This window comes from Pocillopora damicornis, chromosome 7 (genome assembly GCF_964200805.1).
Source record: "Pocillopora damicornis chromosome 7, jaPocDami1.2, whole genome shotgun sequence".
In the NCBI taxonomy this organism is placed as follows: Eukaryota; Metazoa; Cnidaria; class Anthozoa; order Scleractinia; family Pocilloporidae; genus Pocillopora; species Pocillopora damicornis.
The window spans coordinates 12,362,672-12,387,126 of NC_142676.1; the positions used below are offsets into that span (position 1 = coordinate 12,362,672).

Genomic DNA, 24,455 nt, shown 5'->3' on the forward strand with positions numbered 1-24,455 from the left:
GAGAAAATACGGGGAAACAAAACCCAAATTACTGATAGAGGTGTCACCCAAAGATAATTTTTGTTTTGTTTTGTTTTTTTTACAGCTAGTCACCTTTAGACACGCTGTAGGCGAGAGAGGGCCGTGGGGAAGGGAAAATAGGAAAACTTCTTATCCTTTCCCATCACACCTAGCGCTCGTGTACCATCCGTTGTATGCCAACGACTTTCTTTTACCCAGAAGTCGCGGTGCCTTGAGCGAAAATCCCCACGCGAATGTTAAAGACAATAATCAACAACATAAAATGTTCGTTATTTATTCGTTGTAAAAAATATATCTTATCATTTCTTCGAATTAATTTAGTACAAAAAAATGTTTTTTCAAGTAAAATTCCAATGTACTGATCAAGAACAAAAGAGTATTTTCGTCATCCTTTATTTTTCCCAGCACCTTGGGTATGGACTTGTAGTGTCACGCAATCACAAACACGTTTATGACCGAAATTTCATCAAACCCCTACGCAACGTTGTAACCAACCTCCTTGGAGAAGGTAGATCTTTACGTTGTACAAAAATAATCAGCAGTTGAGACACATCCGGTTCAGAGTCGAGTCCAAAATTCAGGCATCTGAGAGTGCGGTGTTCATCTCAGCGCCTCCATCTTTGTAAACAAAGTTGGCCTAGAGGTAAGGATGAGGGGCACCTCAGGTTTAATTCAAAAGGTACCGCTGGAAAAGGAGCCACATGTTAATGACATAATACGAACACACGAGACAAGGTAAGTCATCGTTTGAATTCTTAGAGCCGGCTAACGTCCACACCACGGTTTTACGCGATCAGTGGGCCTCAGGCTCTCTCTATAAGAGGATTGATTTAATGAAACTAATGTTCTTCCAATATGAGCTTTCGGCCTTCTTGACACCGTTCACAAAGATAAATGTTCAGATAAAAGGTTCAGCTGAACTGAGGATTGTTAAGGACGCTATTTTGTTAAACTACGGCTACACTTTGTTTAAATGATCAAACGATGAAGTTCCTACTCTCAAAGATCGTTACTTACCCTCTCCTCCAGACCGGAGCTTCTCCGTTTTTTTTGAATTAACTAAAAAATGAAAGGAACAAAGTCAACAAAGATAGTAAATGTTGAAGGGAAAAATTGGAATCTACCTAACCTTTAATGTCAACGGGTTTCACAAGGATGAAAAGATTTTGTTTTCCCTCACACAGTTCGCTTAAATTCAATTTCATACCAATATCAACTTCAAACTGAAGTTTGAGTTAATCCAGGAATTACCTCAACCCTTTACATCCTAACATCATCCATATTCTCCATACTGTTGTTTATACATTTACAAGGAAAATCTGATTAACAATCGAGAGCTTTAGTTGTTGATCATTTCCCATCTTCTTGTGACCTTAATGTTTTATCCAGGCTTGACATTGTAAGGAGAAGTTAGATGCTAGTCACTCTTGGGGATCAAAGGGTTAAGACTATTCTGGACACAGAATTTTCTCACCATTACCGCCAACTCCCTTCCAGTCTCATCTCTTTCTTGACTTCGAAGGGGGAACAGAGAGGACCGTGGAAGCGAAGTTGCATTCACATGCATGCAGCATGCTTGTTCGCCGACACACTTTCGAACAGTGAAGTAAGCATTGCGACTAGGGTTCTAATACCGCTTTATGTTTCAGCCAAGACCATGCACTCGATTCAGAAGGTTAGGGCACAGAATAAGCAATGTTCTTTTTGGTATCCGCCGCTTTCGCCCCCTATCGAGTTCGCCCCTACCTTATACCACACTTTTCGAGTTCGACCCCACCAAGTCGAGTTCGCCCCCAGATTGATTCATGTCTAAATTAGTTGCTATCGAACATTGCAAACAAGTTAAAACCAAGACAAGTTTTGAATTTTAATTGACCGACGGCCATTTTGAAAGTTTATATGTGCGTGGGAGCTGGGGCGACCGGAAACAAGAAATAATGTGGTCAAACAGTGAAATACAGAGAACTTTCGTTGGTCATGACCTTTATAGATTGGGTGGCTCCTACAAGAGCCGTTTTTGTATTTGACCGAACCGAAAGGCTACAAGGTCGTTCGACGAAAACCCTATGAAGCGTGGAACGCATTCTCTTGGTCAGTCTTAAATAATCAAAAGCCTGACCAAATCGTGGTGTCGTAAATTCTTCAGTCTTAATTTCATAAATAAAGCTAAACGAGGTAAGTATATGTTACACATTTATTACAAGTCTAACAACTTAAGCAATGCTGTCGCGATGAAAGTGTGGTTAGCATCTTTTCAAGTCTGGTTGTTATGATCAACACAATGCGATGAAAGCGTGATTTGCGATCCTGGTTTTCATTTTCTCAAGTCTGGTTGCTATGACCTTAAAACACAATGAAGTGTGCAACGCATTCTCTCAAGAAGTCTTAAATAATCAAAAGCGTAATCAAATCGTGGTTTCGTAAATTCTTTAGTCTTAATTTCATAAATAAAGCAAAACGAGGTACAAGTCTAACAACTTAAGCAATGCTGTCGCGATAAAAGCGTGGTTTGCATCTTCTCAAGTCTGGTTGTTACGATCAACACATTTCGTGTTCGTTAGATAAACCGAGGTTGTTTTACATCTTTTCCAGTCTGAATAATAAGTTAAGCAATGTTTTTTTGATTAAATGTGGTTCTCTTTATCACAAGTTCAGTGTATACAGTTATTTCTAGTAACCCCAGATCCCACGCAGTGTATTTAGTTGATTCCGTCAACTCAGTTCCCGAGCGGGTTCCGCGCAATTGCCGAAATTCAAAATGGTCGTCGCTGACGTGACATTTGGAACATTCTGCTAGTGCCTTCGTCACAAATCAACTCATCTGGATATCACTCAATCAAGGGGCGAACTCGACTTGATGGGGTCGAACTCGAAAAGTGTGGGGGCGAACACGGTATAAGGTAGGGGCGAACTCGATAGAGGGCGAACGCGGTGCAATTCTTCTTTTTGAGTCTATAAATGTATTCTTTGCAACCTAAGAAACTCTTCGGCATGCTGAGCTTTTCATGATGAACTTAAACATTGCCTTCACTCCTCCATGACACCAAGACTCGTCAGAACAAAAAGTAAATTTCACTTGGAATGAAAAGGTTTTTTCTTTAGTATAATATACGCTCAGAAAGACAAGGCTACCCACCTTAAACGCTACAAGAGCTACAGCAACTACAGCTAAGGTGCAGAAGACAGATATGAATGCAACACTAGTAACAGACACACTGCTGCTTGCGGTTTCCTCTTGTTTTTTGGAAACAGTTTTTTCTTCCACATACATGGGCGACGCTAACATAACGTCGGGTTCAGCTACAAAGGTGATACCGCTGAATTCAATGACCAGTTCGTGATTGCGAGCCTGTAAAAGGAAAAGAACGCTCTTCTACACAAAGTAACATAAACAGTTTTCACTCCAGAGATCTTTTGGCTAAATAACTCGTAGTTATAGTCAAAACAACATGAGCTGTTGTTCCAGAAATTTGTCCCGCAAATCCTTTGCTACATCCAAAACTCTTTGTGAACCACGTGGTGTTCCTGTGACCTACTAGGGTTGACTCTTGTTTTTGTCAGATCAGTAATGAGATTCATCAAACCTTTTCAGTTATTTCATCTGCAAAGTCTCTCAGGTCTTTTCCCCCGCTGGCTGGTTCAACGCTAAATCCAACTAAAATACTTCCCTCTAGCACCTAAAAATATAACGGAGAGGAACTCAGAACGAAGAGGTGAATCCATGTGCGACAGACAAACAGTGACGAAAACTACACAGCTATGAATTAACGTATTTTTACCTTAAACATAATTCTCTCCAGAGGAAATCTTACTTTAAATCATATTATTACAAAAGAAGTACCCTTGGGGTTTTTGTTTGATGTTTTGTCAGAGACCCTCCTCCCAGTCAACTTTGCTCGCAACACGCTCTCTTTTGTGTTACATGACGGGACGGATGCGGAGGAGACTACCTTCATCCAAGTATATATCAAGAGCGCACATACCTCAAGGCCATGTAGTTGATTTTCCTTTAATGAAAACATTGTTATCATCTGTGTCTTGACTGATCTAGAAAACGAGACATGAATATTTATTATAACACAATCACCGGTATGATCTACTAAACGGACCAGCTGACTGACTTATGACTACGAACGGACGGACGGACGGCCAAATAGATGGAAGAAAAATAGAAAGAGGCTGAGACAGACAAACAAACGCAGCTACGAAAAGCTGACGGACCGGTCAAGTACAGATTCATTGCTTAAAAGTGATTAAAAAAAATCGAACGAACAGTGCACTCACTCTTTAAATTGACCCAAAACATCCTTCACTAAACCTAGGCTGTAGTTGAAGGTAAGTCCAACATGGACGCTCCTAGAAAAAAAAGGAAAACTCAAAAAAGAACCATCAAAACAAAATTCCAAACTGAGGTTACAACAGCCAAAAAAAAACAGCAATTTTATTTGGAACAGAACGATTACTTTAAGGCAGAAAGCATACTTACAAAAGTTGCGGACCTGTGAAGAAATAGGGAAAAAAGAAACCATGAACATTTCAAAGCCTTGTCAACCAGATTAACGTTGGAACTGGAACGATGATGAATTTGGACTCAGTTGTTTTGTCTCGTGCGGGGTAAAAGAAATAACTTAGACCTCCGGATCACGAAGAAAAATCTTTCTTTACAGTTGGAACTGTTACTTTTAGGGACTTTTAGAAAAACACGACGGCGACGGAAACAAGAAAATAGGTCTAATGATCTAGAAAAATCTAAACCTATGTGCATTTCTAAGCCTTCCTCTGTAGAACACCAACTTCGCACGGGAACCTCTACATAAATTTAATCGCGTTTTTATTTTGAACTCCACACCATATTCACATGTCTTGCCGAAAGAAGAAGTCGCACTGCCACAAAAAGTAAATACATCAAGCAACTGGCGAAATTCTATGAAATTAAGTCTTTAAATATCAAGAAATTCTCAGGAAAAGTAAAGAGATTTATCAGGGTTGGTAATATCTATACCTTTATTGGCGTCACAGTTGGGTTTTCCCCTTACTCTAGTTCCAGGCCACTCGGATCCGTCTTCTGACGCGCACCAACAATATCCAGTAGAGCCCCAGCACTGCACAAGCGCATAGCTACCATCTGCATTGCACTGGGGTATGAAGGCTCCTACCAGCGCGGGGTGGGTGGCTTGATAAGCTTTCTGTTGGCATTCTGTGAGACCTGAAAGTAAAAAAAAATTCCAAGGTACAACCCATAAGTTTTTCTACCCTTGAAATATCACTGCTAGCAAGCAACGTCTCCTAATGCTATAGTCATTTCATCATAAAGGCCACCGAAATATTAGAGAACAAACGCAAAATGGATTAAGAAGGATCAACCTCGCTGTTCCTAAAATAAACTGTGTATACACTGAAACTGTGAGTTCAGATCTGATTTACAGAATCTTTATGGTTTGAATATGAAGAGACCTCAAGCGAACCAAACATAGACACAATAAACCACAGTACAACCACTCTGTATTTCAAAGTAAGGTGCCGCTTACATTGCACCTCCTTGCCCATTCTGTTGTAGAACTTAGGTTTGCAAGCATCAGGGCCACAGCCTCCCATCGGGGCTACACAGTTGGCGTCAGGATTGCTGGTACAAGAAGCATTCTTACAAGTATCACCGCAAAGCTGCCATGTTTTGCCGTCATCACAAGAAGGACCGATACTGAATGTGATGGCACCTACAAGGAACAGTGACTTAATACTGTGCCTAATGGCAAGATGTTAAATTCGTTAGAGACATAAGATTGCTGGAAACGCGGATATCAACACTAGTCACTCTCGATCTCGTTGTAATATATTAAAATATCAACAGCTAAATCACTCCTAATGTCTCGAATATGACTCATTTACTTATTACAATTGCAAAGGAAACTTCTTAAGTACACTCTCAATGAGGTTGCTTAGGAAATACGATTTACGTCACCTTTAAAAGGTAAGAGACATTTGTTACCTCAAAGATACGTTTTCTTTCTTTCAGTTTGAAACCTACATGTAACATACGTGGCTACTTTGCCCCATTGTCAGATCGCCCCCATAATCAGAGCGTTCCATAAAGAGCGAGATCGCCCCGCTGCCGTCATTTCGCCACAAACAAAAGTGAATTTGCTCCAAACACTTGGCGAACTAATTGAAATCCTAAAACGCATACGACATAATTCGAAAGAGAGTGAAAAGGAAAACGAACGACCGAAAAGAACACCCCCTGGAAGCACAGATACATTGCATTCTCCCAAATCTCAATTTCATGTCGTTAGCAATTAATATAGTTGAAATGAGGCCGGTGCGATACCGGTGCAGCGCTCTACCAACTGAGCTAACAAACTAACTGGGATTGGCAGAGGTCATAGGTTCAAAACCCGTATGGGCCTGAATTTTTTTCATGCCTTATTTCAACTACTAGTTCAGTAGTGTTCATAACTGCCAGGATCGCTTCTATATCCGTTTCTTCAATCGCAGTGCACATACACGATTTTCATCTATCTTAAGTCATCAGCAATTAATATAATTCATAAAGAATTTATACAACTTAAGGACTAGGGTAGTGGCTGAGAGGTCGAATAACAAAACGTTTTGTTCACTACTGTTGGGAAATGCTTGTTCAATTGCAGAAACAGATTTGCTGTAAGGGAAATTACTAAATGGATTGATCACTCACACGTTGGTCGTCCCCTGATTCTGGTGTCAGGGACCTCTTTTCCATCTTTATCAACACACCAGCAGAAGCCTGTGGAGCCGTGACACTGTACTGGGGCATATGAACCGTCAGCATTGCACTTTGGAACAAACCGGCCAATGGGAGGGTTTTGAGTTGCATTCAAATTCTCCTTTTGACATTTCGTAGAGCCTGAAAAAGGAAACAAAAAATAAAACTTCTCTAACCCATGAGAAATCTTGAAATTTCTATAATTTCAAACTTGAGGTCTCAACAGTTGATTGATTCAACTCTTCCCTTAAAAGCCCCGACTAACTTGCCTTCACCCTTTCTGTAAGCGGCTTGAGATAAAGTAACTTCAATGTTACGGGGAGGGGGGGGGGAGTCAGGCGCGGTGGGGTGTGGTGCACTTGACAAAAGGGCATTTTGGTGGTAAAGTAACGGTTTCTGTTTTGATTTTCTTCCCCTTAGTTTTGAAAAACATACAGCAGCGTCAGACCTGAGATTTAGATAAGCATCAATCACAAATTAATTTCTTGATGCAAACGATTTTAAAAACGTACACTTTGGTTGTCCCCGAACTCTGGTGTTAGGGAGTTCCTTTCCATCTCTATCTACACACCAACAGAAGCCGATGGAGCCATGACACTGTACTGGGGCGTATGAGCCGTCAGCTGCACATTTTGGAACAAATTGGCCTACCATTCCGGGGGATGCTGTTGCATCCAAATATTCCTTTTGGCATTTGGTCGCACCTAAAAAATAAATAAGATAAAAAGTGCTATTAAAAATGACGCAGTACTTGATGACATTTTTCAATAAGCTTCCTTCGCATTTGTAAAATCTTGATTGCCAAGCTGCAGTTCACATTGCACATACTTAGAATCTTCAAGCACAATAATTCCAAACTACCCAGCACAACATGTATGGTTCATTTAGCAAAAACAGAAGATGCGACAAAAAAGTTGACTTTTCTGTCATGAATATCAATTATTAATTCGTCTCACAATTAACAAAGAATGTATTTAATATCATATCTAAGGATGTTTGAACTGATAGACTAACTGACAAATTACTAGACTGACAAATCACCAATATTTCCAGTAGGTACCCGAGCACGAAGAAATAATCAATTCCACGATACGTACTCGCTAAACAGTCCACAATATTGTCGTTGTCATCAAAGAACTGTGCGTTGCAACCGCCACAGTTATCCGGAAGGCATTTGGCTTTGGGATTTGCAGGGCAGCTAGCTCTTTCACATGGGTTGTTGTGACACATGATGAAAGGGGCACCACGGGGACAAGCTGCAAAAGATGGAAAGAAAAGAAAAGAAAAGAGCATCACACTCTACACCTCACCAAATTTTGGATGAACAGTTACCTGCTGTGTAAAATTGAACTAACTGCCAATTAAAATAAACTGTAGCGCACTATCTGCAGTCAAAGGACTTAGATTAAACTAGCCAAGATATAAAGCAACAAAATGTTCTTGTTTTTCAGATACAGTCCCAGAATTATAATTATATTAGTTCTCCTTTACTAAGGAAATATTCTCTGACAATTAAATGAGAAACTTTGCCCTAAGGAAGAGTACCTTCTCGGACAGGTGCACTACAGACACGCCCACATCCATTACCGCAACACTTCTGTTCTCCTTGGCAGTCACGGTCTGAACTGCACTCCCTTTTACAAATACCGACATGGTGGATATCAACTGCTGGGCAATACCCCGGTTTAGCTGCAGAAGAAAAGCAGTTATTTTATTTTTGTGCCATCCAGTCAACACACGATTGTCACAATTTAATGCAATCTTAAGGCATATGAATAAGTTTTAGTTACTTGTTATTTACTTGCATGGATTCATTTTCCAATCAATTTCTTTCTCAGTCGCTCAAACAATTATTTCTTCACAATTAGAGGGATTCTTCCAGAAAGAGGCATTCTTTTTTTTTCATCAGTTTTAACAACAATGTAATGACATTGAACTTAAATCATTATCTATTTTGACTTTTGACAGACTCCCCAAGCTTCTAAAATATTTCCCTATGAGAGTCAGCCCAATAAGTTGCTTTCTCCACCATCATTTGTGCCATAACAAGGTTGAGCATCGTATCTATGCATAATAAGAGAAAAGCCAGTTTTCACCTGAAAGCCTTATTTAAAACGGTTCAGTAATTTCACCTGAACTATGACCTTCTTGCATTCAGCAACTAAATCCACACCATATTTTTGATGCATCATCAGATGTGACAAAGCAGCAGCATGCAAAGCATATATATTTCAGGAAGCTTGAGAGTCCAACTTCTAGAACATTAGCGCTTTTTATGAATTAATTGAAAATATTTCTGACCATACAAGGATAGATCAACAAGTACCTTTATATTCTGGAGCAGTACAGACACGACCACAGCCATTGGAGCAGCACTTTTGATTTCCTAGACAGTCATTGTCAGTGCTGCATTTCTCTGTGCATGTAGCAACTTGATCTGGCTCTACCGCTGGACAGAAACCAGGCTTGATGGGAACCTCTTTGCATTTACAGATATTACAGCCATCTGGACCCTGAGCCCAACCAAATTCACAGTACATTCTGCACACTACAGGCGCACACACTGAAATAGTGGAAGTCTTTTATGAGCTTACAGAACATTGAATCAAGTTTTTTTCCTGAGCAATTAAAAATTTAGTTGAAAATTGGTCAATTCTATATCTGAGAGGTGAGAGCTAAACAGTGTTTCATATCTTTTGTCTCACAATGTTAAAACTCAAAAAGTTGAGGTGTTGGATGATTTATTTACCTTGAGCTAGCAGTTATAAATAATGAAAAGAACATAAAACAGTGATCTAATCAAAACTGACACATCACAACCAACTTACACCACTTGAATCTTATGGCTAATAACATCACAGCCAAATGACAAATCAGTTTATACAAACTGGACTTAGTTCATTCAGCTGATAACATCTATTCACTTGACTCTGTTGAGGACTTACATTCTGAATGTCAAAATGTTAGTCACTACTTCCATCGACAATCCCTCTCAGGACTACACTTACCCAGATGATCAGACTGCACTGTTAAATGTGATCATCAGAAATAAATTACCTTTACTGCAGGTTGGTCTTCCTCTCACTTTAGTTCCTTTGATTTCCCACCCCTGTGTGTTAACACACCAACAGTAACCAGTGGAAGGGTGGCATTGCACTTCTTCAAAGCTGCCATCAGCTTTGCACTGTGGTATATAACGACCAGGCATAAGAGTCTCTCCTTTGTTCCAGAGATAAAAGATATAAATGTTATCAATACTACATTGTTTAAACACACACACCTGCTATGCAACATTTTGGTGCCAATTATATACCATTTCAGCTATAATAAATACAAGAATTTTGGGGTCAAGATTGAGAATTGCATATCTCTGAAAACATACCATCTAGCTGTTCTAATGTTAGCTACTAAATTTGTTCAGGTTCTTTTGCAATACATTCACTTGTAAAGGCAGAGCTACTTTGAAAACATCCTACAAAATGAGTCTCCTAACCTCCCATGCAACATCTCTTAGTCTATTGAAAGTAAATTTTATCTACAATGAGAAACATTTCAGGGTTTTCTAAACTAACATATTTGAATATTTGTGATATTTTTTAAATGGTTATTTCAATCATTATTTTTCATATGTTATTTTTCATTCCCATTTGTTTTTTCTTTTTTTCTCCTTTTTGGAGTACACATGTCACTTAGCATGTTCCATTTTGGGGAGAGATTGGGGTAGTACAGTCAAAAAGACAAACTTGGGAATGAGAGTGGAGATCACAAACAAATCTCTGCATATCAGATTTCCAGAGATTGACATCTAGTAAGTAAGTAAATAAGTTAACTCCTTATTTAAAGAGGGTTTCACTTAAAGGCCAAAAGGTTCATAATTTGTGGCCCTCAAAACTTGTAGCCATCCCTGAAATGATGGTCAGTTCAATGAATACCTGTAATTTACACATTTTGTTTGGGATCCCAATTATTCATAATTACACTTACCGGTACCACTTTGTAGCGTCTGTAACTGGCACAATGTTAGACCTACCAACAAATTTTAAAAAGCATCATGTTAAAGGGCACTGATTACTGACACGTTTTCAGCAGTGGAATTATTATCCAATACCTGCAGTTAGTCTACCTAAACAAGTAACACTCAACGTACAGGGCTAAGTTATTTGAAGGAAGGATATTGGTGTCTAAATTAGGTTCACTGACTACTCAAATATAGTTTCCTTTACAGTTATTGATGGTGGTTCAGATTGGGTTCTACCAAATCAGCCCAATTCATAAAACAGTCTTGAGAAAATAATCAAGGTTTTCATTGAGAAATTTAGTACATGAAGCACTCTTAACAGAAATTTAATATTAGCCACATTATAACATTTTGTTTTTTTGTAACTTTTGATGCACATGGATAGCCCTGGATAGTTAATAATTCTATTTATGGTCTTCTAATCAACTAATTGTGAGTTCATGAATTACATGTGTTCTATTGGGATCCATCAATTTGATTGCACCTGTTTTGGCTGACAGGTTTGAAGTCTCCCCTCAAATCACCATACCAGTTGCTTTTGATTGAAATGCAGTCACTCCTGGAGATTATCTAACCTAAAACAACTGATCCTGAAAGACCATGACCCAAGATACCAGAAAAATTCTTAATGGAGTTTACGAGAACTTGACAATGATTCTAACATCCTGGCATTTTCAGACCATAAAAACCAGGTCATTCATGCTCTCAACACCAACTAAATGTTAGATATGCAATTTTTCATAGCTTACTACTCTTCAGTTGACTGAGACATGTTGGTTTCTGGAAGCGTCTCCTTGTCCCATTCACTTCCTTTCCATCAGCATCAACACACCAGAAGTAACCTTCATGGGACTGTACTGGCTCAAAACTTCCATCACTCTTGCACTTGGGAACAAACTCTCCAAGCATAACAGTTGATAATTTTTGCCGAGCTTGACACCGAGTTAAACCTAGACAATAAGATGAGCCAAAAACTGTTACTCCTAAGTAAATTTTACAAATATGTAAGTTGTCTGGACTTTGAGAAAGGTCAGCTTGGGTATTTCTGCCCAATATGTTCCAACTAAAGGTTAATAATTCAAAAAAAAAAAGGTGAGTTCAGACAAGTTTAAGATTGTTCTACTGTTAATGTATGTAACACTCTTGGATGGAATACAGGTTAAACATGTGTGAAAGAATAAATAACATTTACCCTTGACACAAGATTGACTATTGGCACAGAACAAACCTTTAGTGCAGTTGACAATATTTCCTTGTTCATCATGAAATTCAACCTTGCACATCTTACATGGATCAGAGAAGCAAGTAGCTTTTGGATAAGCAGGACATCTAGCAAACTGACACATGTGTAGACATAGCAAGAAAGGTTTTCCATTTGGACAAGCTGAAACAATGACAATGACAACAAGATTCTTTCTTTGTCCCACCCTAAAACAATCGCCTCTTATCTTTGTTAAATTAATTGATAGAGCTAAACAATTTCTCTCAGTGTAGCATAGGATGATGTCAATATTGGTGATACTAACAGCACATAGAAAACTTTCACATGTGACCCTGATATATGGCCTAAATGACCAACAAGTCTTCTGTGGCTCATAATCAGTGTAGAAGTTGAAAACAAGTGGGGAGCATGGCAGCCTGGCATTATCAGCATGCAAGATTTACCAGTTCCAAGACCTGACCCCACCACTGTGCTACATTCTTGGGGTAAGCACTTAGCTCTCACAGAGCCCCTCTCAACACTGGAGAGTAAGTGGGTAGCAGAAAACAGTCAGAGAAGTGTGACAAATTGTATGGGGTCATCTGCAATGGACTATGATATCCCATCCAGGGAGGAGTGTCAATACCCAATATCCCATCCAGGGAGGAGTGTTAATACCCAGCTGGTCACTTCATGTTACGGAAAGCTGGGATGGATCACTTGGCTCAAAGACAGACTTGCATGTAACCATGATTAGTTTGTGGAGCATCTGATCCTGAATCAAGTATGGTTAGGCTTTGAACCCTCACACTTAACTCAGATCATTATTTGCCCCACACTTGAGAGAAATAATGAACATCATTGTCTAACTATTTCCCATGAACAATACAATCAATACAATTCTTGAGTTTTTCTACTTATACAAAGGCAAACCAACTCTCTCAAGCATGTTCTTTGAAAACTCCACTTTAGACATTTTACACAGATTTATGTACAAGAAAACATAATTATTGTCTTAAAGTGGCTCAGAACATTTATTTAGCCCCTCAGCAAAACTGATAACTCCTCTTTCTTCAAGCACCAACCCAATATTTCATATGAGGTAACTGTTGTAACTGATGTTGTTCTTGTGGAAGTAGAGACCTATATCTCATTTTGGAGGGGGAGAAATGTCCCCCAGGGCAAAGTTTACTGAGAGGACATTACAAAATTGTAGGTTGAAAGAATGCTGATAAGAAAATAAGAAAAAAGAAACAATAATAATAATGAAAATAATTTATAAACTCATATAATGCATGCTACATGAGGCAATAATCCAGTGCACTTTATCAAAAATATGATAAAATTGGCAGATACAATATGATAGCAAACAGTGAGATTGCTTAAAATTACAAGAATGAAATGCTGTGAAAAAAATTTAAGACTAAAATCATGTGACAACTAAAATGGCTTTAACTAAAACAGCTTAGGAAATTTACATACTTGTAAAAGAAGGTTCTTGGCAGGTTAATCCACACCCTGAGACATTACAGCACTTTTGCATTTCTTGGCATTCATTATCTGAACTACATTTGTTTGAGCATGCCCCAGTTCTTGGCTGTTTCACAATTGGACAAAAGCCATCCTTGATAGATCGTTCTGTTGAGAAGAGAAACATATCAGTGTTACTGTAACATTCTCAATGTTTTGCACTGGGTTTGATTTCAATGACATTGATAAACCTTGCTGAAGTTGTTTGTGTGGGTGTGACCCATTTTGACCAGGGACTGAAACAATAATGTTGCTAGCGCTATTATGGGTAACCAATCAACAAAAGAACATCAATTAGTGAAGACTTCTTTCAAATACCCAAAGCAAATAACACAATACCCACTAAAAACAGACTGACATTTAAATTCAAAACTCTTGTTTCAAAAGGACATATGCCAGAAATAGTTGACAAATTGCTTAAACACACACAAACTTTTCTAACTCTTAAAACATGGAACCATACAATCATATGACCCACCCAACATTTTGATTGATTATGACTGACATGTCAATTCAGAGTCTTCACCCCTCCACACCCTAACATAAGTATGCATGTTCTTCATATTGTCCTCTCAACATTTCCTAATTAAGTTGCTGCCGATGGGAATTTCTTTAACAATCAACAGCCTCTTTGGTTGATGATCATTGCTTATTTTTCTGTGATCTGAAGGTGTAATTCAAGGATATTGTAAGGAGAAATTAGATGTTGGTCATGCTTATGGGACAAAGGGTTAATTAAATATATTACCACCAAGTGAACATAAAATCTGCTCCATCAGTCCAGTCAAAAGGTACCAGCAACAGGCAATTTTGTTGCAAATAACAAGATATCTGCTGCTTACTTTCTACTAAACTTCATTGACAACAAATATATAGTCCCTACTGTTTCAAACTGTGAGAAAGAAACAAAAAAGAAAAACAGAAACCGTTTCTTCTAACGAATTGACAAAGGCCCCATCATTTGAGCAAATGTGTACAAGCACCAAGTGGCAGAAATTAATGGGGCCAAGAAACAACTTGAACATACTGGCAACTGCATGAAAATTAGCCACTGAAGTGGTCAGCAGTCAATGTTCTTGCAGCTATTGTTACTGCTGCCTTAAGCAATACAGGCCTTCAACCTTTGCTGCCTACTACTCAACTCATCTTGCCTACCACTAAAAAACCTTTGGACTGGGCTGCTCCATACACCTGCATTAACATGTACATACTTGAACGTCCCTGAGAAGGACAGACTGGCATGCCTCTGACTCTTGTTCCTTGCAACTCAGTACCATTCTTGTCCACACACCAGCAGTATCCAGTAGATGACCAACACTGAATCTTGGAGTAACTACCATCTGCTTCACACTTTGGTACAAACCTGCCAACAGGTTGTAGGCCACTGCCACTGAATGCTGAGGCTTTCTTTTCCTGCAGTTTACACTTTGAGAGACCTAAAAATATAACAGAACAATTATGGTGAGCACTTAATCATCCTGTAAGTAGCAGGAACTATAATTAGAAGCACTTAATTTATAACAAAGGGTTAAGAGTTTCTAAAGAAACTATTGTGCTACAAAGGTGGGGGTGGGAGGGGGGTTATACAAGATAATTAAGGTTTGTCAACTTAATTGAGTGTAAATTGGTGACCATAAAGAGTTTCTAAAGCTGATATTTTGAGTGTTAACCCTTCATCGGCTCGAAATGTCAGCTTTAGAAACTCTTCATGAAGACCAAATTGTATCATCAACTCAGTTGATAAAACCTAATTATCCTATTTTAAAACAACCAATTTATGTAGCACTGGACATTCAGTTATATCATTCAGTTGTAAAGAGCTGAATCATAGACAGAAAATTGGTGAATGGTTTTTATCTCAGTGCACGTCCCAGAACAGGGTTCAATAGTTTACACAAATACTTTTTGTCTTGGAACCATTTCTTGCACAAAAAAGTCAGCTGATATGAAATTCAACCCCTATTCAAAGAGCAATTATAACGGAAATCTTACCATAATCTACCAAGAATGCAATGATTTAACCCTTTAACTCCCATGAGTGACCACAACAGAATTTCTCCTTACAATATCAATACAATACCAAACAGACAAGTGATGAGAATAAAGAAAAACATCGGTTTAGGGATTATAAATTGATCCAATACATAATTCTCCAAACTGAAATCACAAGAACTCCATGGCAGACAGTAAGGAGAATTACTAATGAGATCTTGGGAGTTAAAGGGTTCAAGCTTCATGTAAAATTTGGTAATACCTTCATGACAGTCAACCACTTTGCTGTTCTTATCAATAAACTCAACTTTGCATCCACCACAGGGGTTAATACGGCATTTTGCCTCAGGATGGGCAGGGCATGTAGACCACTGACAGAAGTTGCGTAAGCAGGTGAACATGGGTTTCCCTGAGCAAACTAGAGAGGAAAACAGTGACATAGATTTTGTTTCACACTTGTGTAAGGCTCTCATCAGTAAATCATTTCAGTATCAAGAACAAACAGAGAGTAATTCCTCCTTTCATTATAATCAAATGTACACATTGCAAGAAAATAATGAAATTGAAGAACAGAATCTTGATCAATCAACTGATAACAAGAGAATTCTCTCTGCATACAGATAAAGCTATAAATTTAAACATGGACTTGGATATGACCTATTCATACAATACTACTATAATGCCAAAAGTAAGATAAGGTAAAATCTGTGATTGATTTCTGATCATCTACTGTATCTCATTATATCTCAGTTGTCATTTCACCAGCCACGATATTTCACACTAGTAAGGCGAATTAATTATGTGAGTTCAACTGTTACAGCACCTCCCATAGCTGTCTTGTTGCAATGTGGTAAGCCACGATTCATGGTTCCGACCACAGGGTTTCCTCCAACATCAACACACCAACAATAGCCAGTGGAGCCATAACACTGTACTTCCTCATAGCTTCCATCTGCCGCACACTGTGGTACAAACCGTCCAATAATGGGGTGAGCTGGTTTTTCATCCAGAGAGTGAGTACCAAGGGCTTTCAGACGTTGATTCTGGCACTTGGAGAAACCTGGTGGAGAAATAAAACACAACAAAAAATGTACCAATTTATCCAAAAATAATGGTTAGTCTCTAGTTTTCAGAGCAATTAACAAAGTACGGAGAGTAAATGACTGCTAAATGCAAAAGCAAGTAAGAGCCAAGGGACTCTGAGTTGTGCAGAGTAAGTTAAATCCCTGCTGGCCTGATCATGGTGTTATATTCTTGGGCAGGACACTGTACTCCTACAAAGCCTCTCTCCACCCAGGAATGGATGAATGGTAACCGTGAACCATCCATGGAATCTGACAAAATGTTGAGGATACACTACCATAAGCTAGCATCCTGTCCAGGAGGACAGGCTTAGAGCAGCTCTGATCTGTCGTGCCAAACCCCAATTTACCAATTTTCAAGCACAGTGATAATTTCAAAATAGGGAAAAGTAACAACTGTATAATTTCTTACAATTCTTTTGATAATTACTACTTCTAAAATAAGCTCCATTCCACCAAGTTGCATTAAACCACAGATCATCAATGGCCAAGCAACTGGGGAAAATTTTAGCCTGAACAATAAGATAATCCATTCATGAAGTTTATCTACACATTCTGTCTCACTCAATCTTCAACCCAGCTAAAGTAGTTTTTAAAAATTATTAATACGTGTTTCAAATGGGCAATACTTGAAGGACTCAAATCCATCACTTCCTTTAATAGCAATTACCATAACACTACAGTAGTGTGCTACACTTCATCTAATTGTACAGTAGCATACCAAGTAACGAAACCTAGTTGCTCTCTCACAACTTCAATACTTACAGTCAACCTTTCTGCCATTTTTATCAAGGAACTCCACTTCACATTTGCCACAGGTGTTCACCCTGCAGGTAGCATCTTTGTGAGCGGGGCATGAGGCTGTATTACACAGCATTGGATCACAGTCAAACCCTCTAACTGACACTGGGCACACTGAAAATGAGATCAAATCTCTCTGTCAGCAATGACCACACAGTCATCTACATTATGGGTTAAACTCTCTACTATATATGTTTGTACATGTGTACCCAAATGACCACTCCCCAATGGGCCTTTTCATTCACTAACAAATGGTAGGATGGAGATGCCTCAAGAGCAGGTGTCTAAGCTAAACTTTACATTGAGATGCCATTTGTTGACCTAACATGATGACAAGAAATTATTAACAGATACACAATTTCAATCATCAGAAAAAAAAGAGAATATCATGCACACTGCTGATGACATTTGGAGAAAGTGAAACAATATTTAGCTGGCAATCAGTTAAGAAATTCATGCAACATTTTCTAGCTTAATAGTCTAACAATTCAACAATTCATGAAATGAGCAGGGGAGATCTTTCTTTCTCAATCATTCAACTTGTTTAACTCCCATGAGTAACCCAGACAGAATTTCTCCTTACAACATAAATACAATATCAACCAGATAAGTGATGAGAATAAAGTAAAATATAAATTTGGGGATAATTAGTTGATCCAATACTAAATTCTCTGAACTAACTTTATAAGAATTGTATGGTTGACAGTAAGGAGAATTACTAATTTGAGGTGGGAGTTAAAGGATTACGAAAAGGTCATCTAAATATTGAATGAATGTTAACAAAACATGTGACATTCCTGAGAGTCTAAGAAGCCACTTTTTTCAATTCACATGATCACCACAGATAAAAAAAACTGTTAATCTGATAATCAGTGAGACAAACAATAAATTACTACAAAAATATCACATTTGCAATTGATAACACAAGCAGAAAAGCAACTGGCATTGAAATGAATGCCAACATTAAAGAATGTTTGCTGGTTGAAAAAGAAATTCTTAAAGTGAAAGCTTTCCCTATTAGTCTTGGGCCTTTTAAACTAAGCTGAAGGCTTGCATTTCAGAGACATTTTTAACCAGAAAATGCATTTCTCATGTTTGTGGCTAAAATTTGCAAACTTTTGCCAGTAGCATCTAGATATACCAGAAGTTGTACAATCCAGGTTTCCTCTTGTTCGCGTTCCACTCCATTCATGTCCATTCTGATCTACACACCAGCACTGTCCAGTTGATGAATGACACTGTTTCTCCTTAAATGAACCATCAGTCTTACACTGTGGCACAAAACGACCCAATGGAGGAAGTTTTTCAGCTTCTTTCCTCTTCTTTTGGCACAGAGATAACTCTGAAATATAAAAGAAAAAACATTATTTAAGAAATTGTTTGTAGCAAACCTCAAAAATATTTGTTTCACACTGTTTGCAGCTACTCTATTTATTTATTTTGCTTTGTTTCTATAAACCATCTAAAAATATAAGAGGCTGTGAAGCACTGACTTTAACAACAAAAAAGCTAGCAGCAGTAACTACATTAAAGTAAGTGGTTTGAACCTGATTGTGTAGTCTGATCACTCCTGTAAGAGTAGTCTTTATATGGAGGCTGGTCAGTAGTAGTGACTGAGATTTTGTCAACCTTGATGGAAGTCATAATCTCTGCTCAATTTGTTTAAACATCAGTCACTACTATCAAAAACAGCCCTTTTCAGAACTGTTCACACTGCATGCTCAGTAACTATGTCGGAATTCTCTTTGGCCTCAGGCTCATAAATTACAATCTTTTCTTGTTTTCTCCCAATATCCCACATAGGTTATTATGCCATTATTATCAATATACGCGGCCAAATAGAAAATTGGCCTCTTCAAAACACACGCTCAGCGGGCTGCAAAAGACTGACAGCGGGCTGCTAATGCATTATCAGCCCTACAGCTGATCTGTTAACTTTGTGATGATTCTGTTACCAGCATGGACATTTTTAAGGTTAACTTTGTGATATGCCTATCATTTATAGACGATTTTAAGCATTTTTTCGGTAATTTTCAATAAGTTCACTGGACTGAGTTGATTCTTTAATAGCTTGTTCAATCAACACTCACATGATGATTTGAAGTGACTTTGAATTCGTCATTCACTTAGCTTGTATTATTAAAACTCGCATTCTTGATATCATTTGGCCTTGTTCGTTGATAGTAATGATAATGACATGACTTTTTTTTCGGGAATATTGTTTATTTGCGCCCTTGTAGTGTTATTGCAAATGACACTACACGGGCGCAAATAAACAATATTCCCTCAAAAAGTCATGTTATTCCCTTATTAAACAGATAGAAAGTGTGCATTATTACTCAAATAGTTATATAACACATAAACATATACCTGGACATTTGGGCTGAGTTCTTGATCTGGTGGAAAAATCAGGAATTCCTCTGTCATCAACACAAAAGAAATATGCCTCGTGGGACTGAACTCTGATAAAATGTCCATTTGCATCACAGGAAGGTACATACTGACCAAGAAGAAGGGGCTTTTTATGAGTAGCAGCTAGCATACGCTTACACAAAGTTTCCACTAGAAAAAAAGTGTAAATGGCCCATCATGAAATTAATAATCCAGTTCAGTCTGAGGGTCCTTTTAACCACAAGTTTTACTTTTAAATTTTTTCCTTTGTTTTATCTATTTTTTTTCCATGATATTACCTAATATATATAATACCTAATTTTTATTTTTCTTTGCTTAGGAAAGGTTCTATAGAAAAACAGGAAGAACTAAAACATCAAATGGTTCAAAACTAAAATAAAATTTTCAGCAAGGATCATGATGTGAATATTGTTTATTTATAAAACTGATAGCTCCCTTTCAAAGTTTTTATCTAATTTAAGAACTTGAGGCCAAGAGTGACTCTGGCATCTGAATTCTCCTCACAATATGACCACTGACTCACAAATTAGGGTAATGAGAATAAAAGAGATGATCATCAACTAAAGAGGCTCCTGATTGTTTAACAAAAGTAATTCTCCTCTTCAGAACCTTAGGAAATGTATAGAAACATGTAAAGAAAATAATTGCATACTGAAGTTAAGGTACAAAGGGTGAAGAGTTTGAGGCATATAGCAAACTATAACTTCTTAAAGGGTCTGGCAGGATATTCAAGCTGGTAGACCAAGTTACAATTCCTTTCTGGAACAACTGGTTTTTTGTTTTTTTTTTTTTTTTTTTTCAGCCAGAGTAAAAAAAAATTTCTAATAGTCAAGTGACATGACTCATTTTATTTATCTACCTGGACCACAATTTACAGTTTGTCCTGTTGTCTTGTTTACAAACTTCACACTGCACTTGCCACAGGATTCCACCACACATCTCAAACTCTCTTGAGGTTTATCAGGGCACCCAGCGTAGTTGCATAGCTGGGCAGGGCAGTCCACATGCTGTTGACCAGATGGACACACTGGAGGGTTTCAAGTAAACAGATTTATCAATTCATATAAAATTGAATAATTCAAAGTAACATTAATACCCCTGTTTGCTGAATATTATATCATTTAATCCTGTTTAAAATTTTCCTTTGACAGCACAGTCCACTACAGAACCATTACAGATTGAAAAAGATCTCAGAATATTTTCAAACATAAACATTAGATCTCCATTTTGGTGGAAAGTACTGAGCAGACATTGCTATACTATGGTATCACTTCAACATTCATTTCCTTTGAATTTTTGTCATATTAATAATACATTGATAATTGAAGGTCTTCTGAGGCTCAAAGCTAGAGTACCTCACTTACATGTAGGTGGTAATCAACAGGTCGTTTTTCTCAAGTAGTAGGAGATTCTGATTTTAACATTTTCCATGGAATATGCACCCATCCTATCACACAAAATGTTCTAATAGGCATTCCCATGGAATAAGTGCCTTCTCCTCTCATAACAGTGACCATACACAGAACAAATCATACTAGATTTCAAACTAGTTTGAATCACAACAAACTGTGATCCATTAAGGAAAACTACACCAACAATTACAATGTTCTTACTTGGTTCAAGGCACCAAGAACCACAACCATTACTACAACACTTTTTTGAACCATCACAGTCTTCATCAGCCCCACAGGTGGTGACGCAGGGGCCATAAGGTGATGCCCTTGGGCATAAACCATCTTTGACTGAAAACAGGACATGACAAATTGTAAGCCATACCAATTGAATTTGGATTAAGGAGGTTTCTAGGGCTTGAATCAAATAAAATACAGTATTTTAAATCCTTCTTGATAGCACAATGCTCCATTACTAGTCAACTCCATTTAAATTCCTGGGTGCAAAGTGGCAGTGTGGGTTAAGAACAAGAAAAAATAACTTGACAAGGTTTTGAACACAACATTTGCAACTTGTGCTGCCTTAAGTCACTGTCTCTCCATTGTTAAAACTTAACAAGTAAACCATCTGTGATACAGGTTTTTATTTTTTCTGTGTGTTCCATGATCCATGTTCCATTGGGTGAAACTAACTTAAGTGATAACCAACTGAAATTACACATTACACTGAGTCCAAAAGTAACTTAGGGAATGTGTAGAAATTCTCTGCACTTGTTGACTAGAAAATCCAAAAATGTAATGCATGTATTACCAATTTAAAATTTTCAAAAGTTCAAGTAGAAATAACATTATGAATGTGCTCTCCTCAAAAACAAATTAAGATTAAAACTTACCAGCACTCAAGAGAGTAGCCTAAGAAGAAAACAATTGAAAATATATCATTAGGTGGAATGTTCACCACATCTTGGATCCTTTAACAAATTCTCCTTATCAGCACCAAAGAAAATATATGGAGAGCAGTATGGAGAGTATGTTTATTGAAATTTAACATATAAATGACTCCACTAACCTGAATTATGACAATAAGGACAAATCCAAGTTTAAGGTTATTCATGGCTGAAAAAGCCTGCAGAAAAAATTTTGAAAAAGTGGTGAGATGAAAAAGGCATATACATTGTTTAAAGGACTGCATTCAGATGTAAATGTACATTTATAAATATGAGCAAAAGTATATCCCATCAGTCATCAAGTCAAAAACTAATTCTGTGATCCTTTCAGATTCATCACTTCCTTATAAAGTTTAATGTTTATTCAGTTTAATACAAATTGAAATCAGCATCTAGGATCGCACTTCAAGAAATATGTTCATAAAAAAAAATGCTCATGTCGATCGAAGAAGATCACACTCAATTTGATGCTGTTACAAGTGATTCGTTCACTTCCTCCTTCCATTTATTCCAGTTTTTAAGATAATGCTCTCCGCTGGTCGAGATTAGGAAATTTTCTTTCATTTTCGAAAGTGAAGAATAAAATTTTTCTGGACTAGGGTCAGTCTCTTCCGTAGTCGTTCTTAAACTCGTCAACCAACACTTCTCTCCACGAAAGGATTCCTGTAAAGAGTCATGGAAAAGCCGCGAAGCAAACTTGTCTAGTGTCGACACCCCAAATTTGTATTGAAATGCAACATGATCCTGAGTTTATAAGATTAAACGGTAATAATTCTCGATCGTGACAAAAACAAAACAATCGCCTTCACTTGTGCAAAACAGCGGCATGCAATGAGACACGCTTTTACACAGAGACAAAAGGTCAAGCAAGCTAAACAATAGCTGTCATAACCTCTCTTGAGCATGTCCTGATTTAGAGTATACAAAGATTATTACAAAACTTCAACGGTAGCAATAAATTGAAAAATTCCTTTTCAAAATAAAGTCGTTCCCTCCAAAACATGAGTTTCTTCTTACTATTCATTCATTACATAGAGTTCATATTTACAGGCTGTACCCGATCGAGATGTACAAAGAGCTATTGGAAATGCTAAAATTGTGTAGGTTCTACAAAGTTTCATATTTCATTTTGCTCTAGCGCAGCTGATAAGATTGCAAAAGTTGCCTCAAAGCCAATTATTTTAAAAAGTTTGAAGTTCTACCTATGTCACTCAGCGTAGCCCATGAAAATTACGAGTTCTAGTTAGCTGTAAAATACACATCATCGCCGATTCGATCGCTGAAAAAATTAAGAAATTTCTACACAGCGCGTAGCTCTCTCCGGGTATACTAGCCAGCGTCGATTCCAAGCGCAAAAACAATTTACACAAAGTACGCTCCTAAAATCCTTCGGGAGCCCTGCAAGATTTGTTGAAACATTTTTCTAGACGCATCAAATGCGCTTTGTTACTTACCAGTAGAGCTATCAAGGAAAACGTATTACTTACCACACGCTGCAACGACAGCGTTGAAAGTCAAGGCCAAGTGAGGGCGAGTAATAGTTTTTCCACACGTTTTGTATCCGCCTGGGCCTGTCACGGTGCGGAACTGAGAGCGCAGTCCAGTCAGCGGTGCGGAAATTTTCTAGTTTACCTCGGCAAAATCGTTTCTTTCAAAATACTTTTCTGCATCTAAGGCTGCTTATAAAAAGGGTTAAAGTAAACTTGTCCTAATTGCAATTCCAAAAGTTAAAAACTATAACCTTACCATGGTCAATTGCATCATTATGGAAAGTTTCCAGATTGCAAAAGCGTCAATCAAAGGCTCTCTCGGGAGAACCTAATGGAATATTGGAAGAGACGGGGGGTGTATCGCTATAAACTTCGGTTTTGAACGAAACGAAGAACGAAAGTTGGCGACCAACGATTTTACATCATGACAAATTAAGGATCATAGAAACTAAAAGGATTGAACTTATAAACTAACTAACTAACAAGCTACCATTCTTACGCAACATTCTTACATTTCGCTGTTGATTTCTTTTAACGGTTTCGAGCACCTCACGCTTATTGTCTGCCAATTATAATCGTAATTGCTTTCAATTGTATTTATTTGCTTTTGGTGAAATTTCGACCGAAGCGCAAAAGAGAAGAGAAGTATTCCTTCACATCAATTTCAATATTACATGCCACAGCTCCACGGGCTGCAACAAATAATTAATACCCCCTATTGATTGACGCTCTATGGGTCAAAGATCATTTTCGTACACCCAAACACGTACAGCGATCGAAGGGGGTACTACTCGTCATTCTATGTACTTCTCTAAATCGTGAACCCATTTC

General features: G+C 37.9%; 1 protein-coding gene across 7 annotated transcripts; it reads right to left on the reverse strand.

Moving 5' to 3' along the window:
• Window positions 1-279: 279 nt before the first annotated feature.
• On the reverse strand, window positions 280-24,065 carry LOC113668363 (thyroglobulin). Of its 7 annotated transcripts, none has more exons than XM_089212129.1 (30): window positions 23,622-24,027; window positions 22,257-22,313; window positions 22,081-22,099; window positions 21,410-21,538; window positions 20,656-20,823; window positions 19,755-19,946; window positions 18,526-18,726; window positions 17,349-17,498; window positions 16,325-16,561; window positions 15,764-15,919; window positions 14,721-14,945; window positions 13,462-13,617; window positions 12,007-12,162; window positions 11,528-11,728; window positions 10,751-10,786; window positions 9,818-9,979; window positions 9,087-9,323; window positions 8,306-8,449; window positions 7,858-8,016; window positions 7,273-7,464; window positions 6,713-6,901; window positions 5,550-5,735; window positions 5,024-5,227; window positions 4,508-4,520; window positions 4,306-4,377; window positions 4,005-4,068; window positions 3,606-3,698; window positions 3,158-3,370; window positions 1,039-1,080; window positions 280-658 (listed from the first exon to the last, which is right to left on the reverse strand). In XM_089212129.1, the coding sequence occupies exons 2-30, from the start codon at window positions 22,299-22,301 to the stop codon at window positions 599-601; spliced, it is 4,101 nt and encodes a 1,366-aa protein (XP_089068255.1). In that variant the 5' UTR covers window positions 22,302-22,313; window positions 23,622-24,027; the 3' UTR covers window positions 280-598. The 7 variants fall into 7 exon arrangements, 3 of the variants coding, with proteins under 3 accessions (XP_089068255.1, XP_089068254.1, XP_089068256.1); XM_089212128.1 differs by having other exon boundaries at window positions 10,745-10,786; XM_089212130.1 differs by having other exon boundaries at window positions 280-706; window positions 10,745-10,786.
• Window positions 24,066-24,455: the final 390 nt, after the last annotated feature.

What these genes read in the sequence shown, in the direction of transcription:
- LOC113668363 (XM_089212128.1), bottom strand. Translation starts at nt 22,301, where the DNA reads ATGAATAACCTTAAACTTGGATTTGTCCTTATTGTCATAATTCAG. An exon ending in AGTTCGGGGACAACCAAAGT is followed by an intron (nt 6,902 to 7,272) that starts GTACGTTTTTAA and finishes TTCCTTTTTCAG; the next exon opens with GCTCTACGAAATGTCAAAAG. An exon ending in TAGCTCTTGTAGCGTTTAAG is followed by an intron (nt 1,081 to 3,157) that starts GTGGGTAGCCTT and finishes TTCATTTTTTAG; the next exon opens with TTAATTCAAAAAAAACGGAG.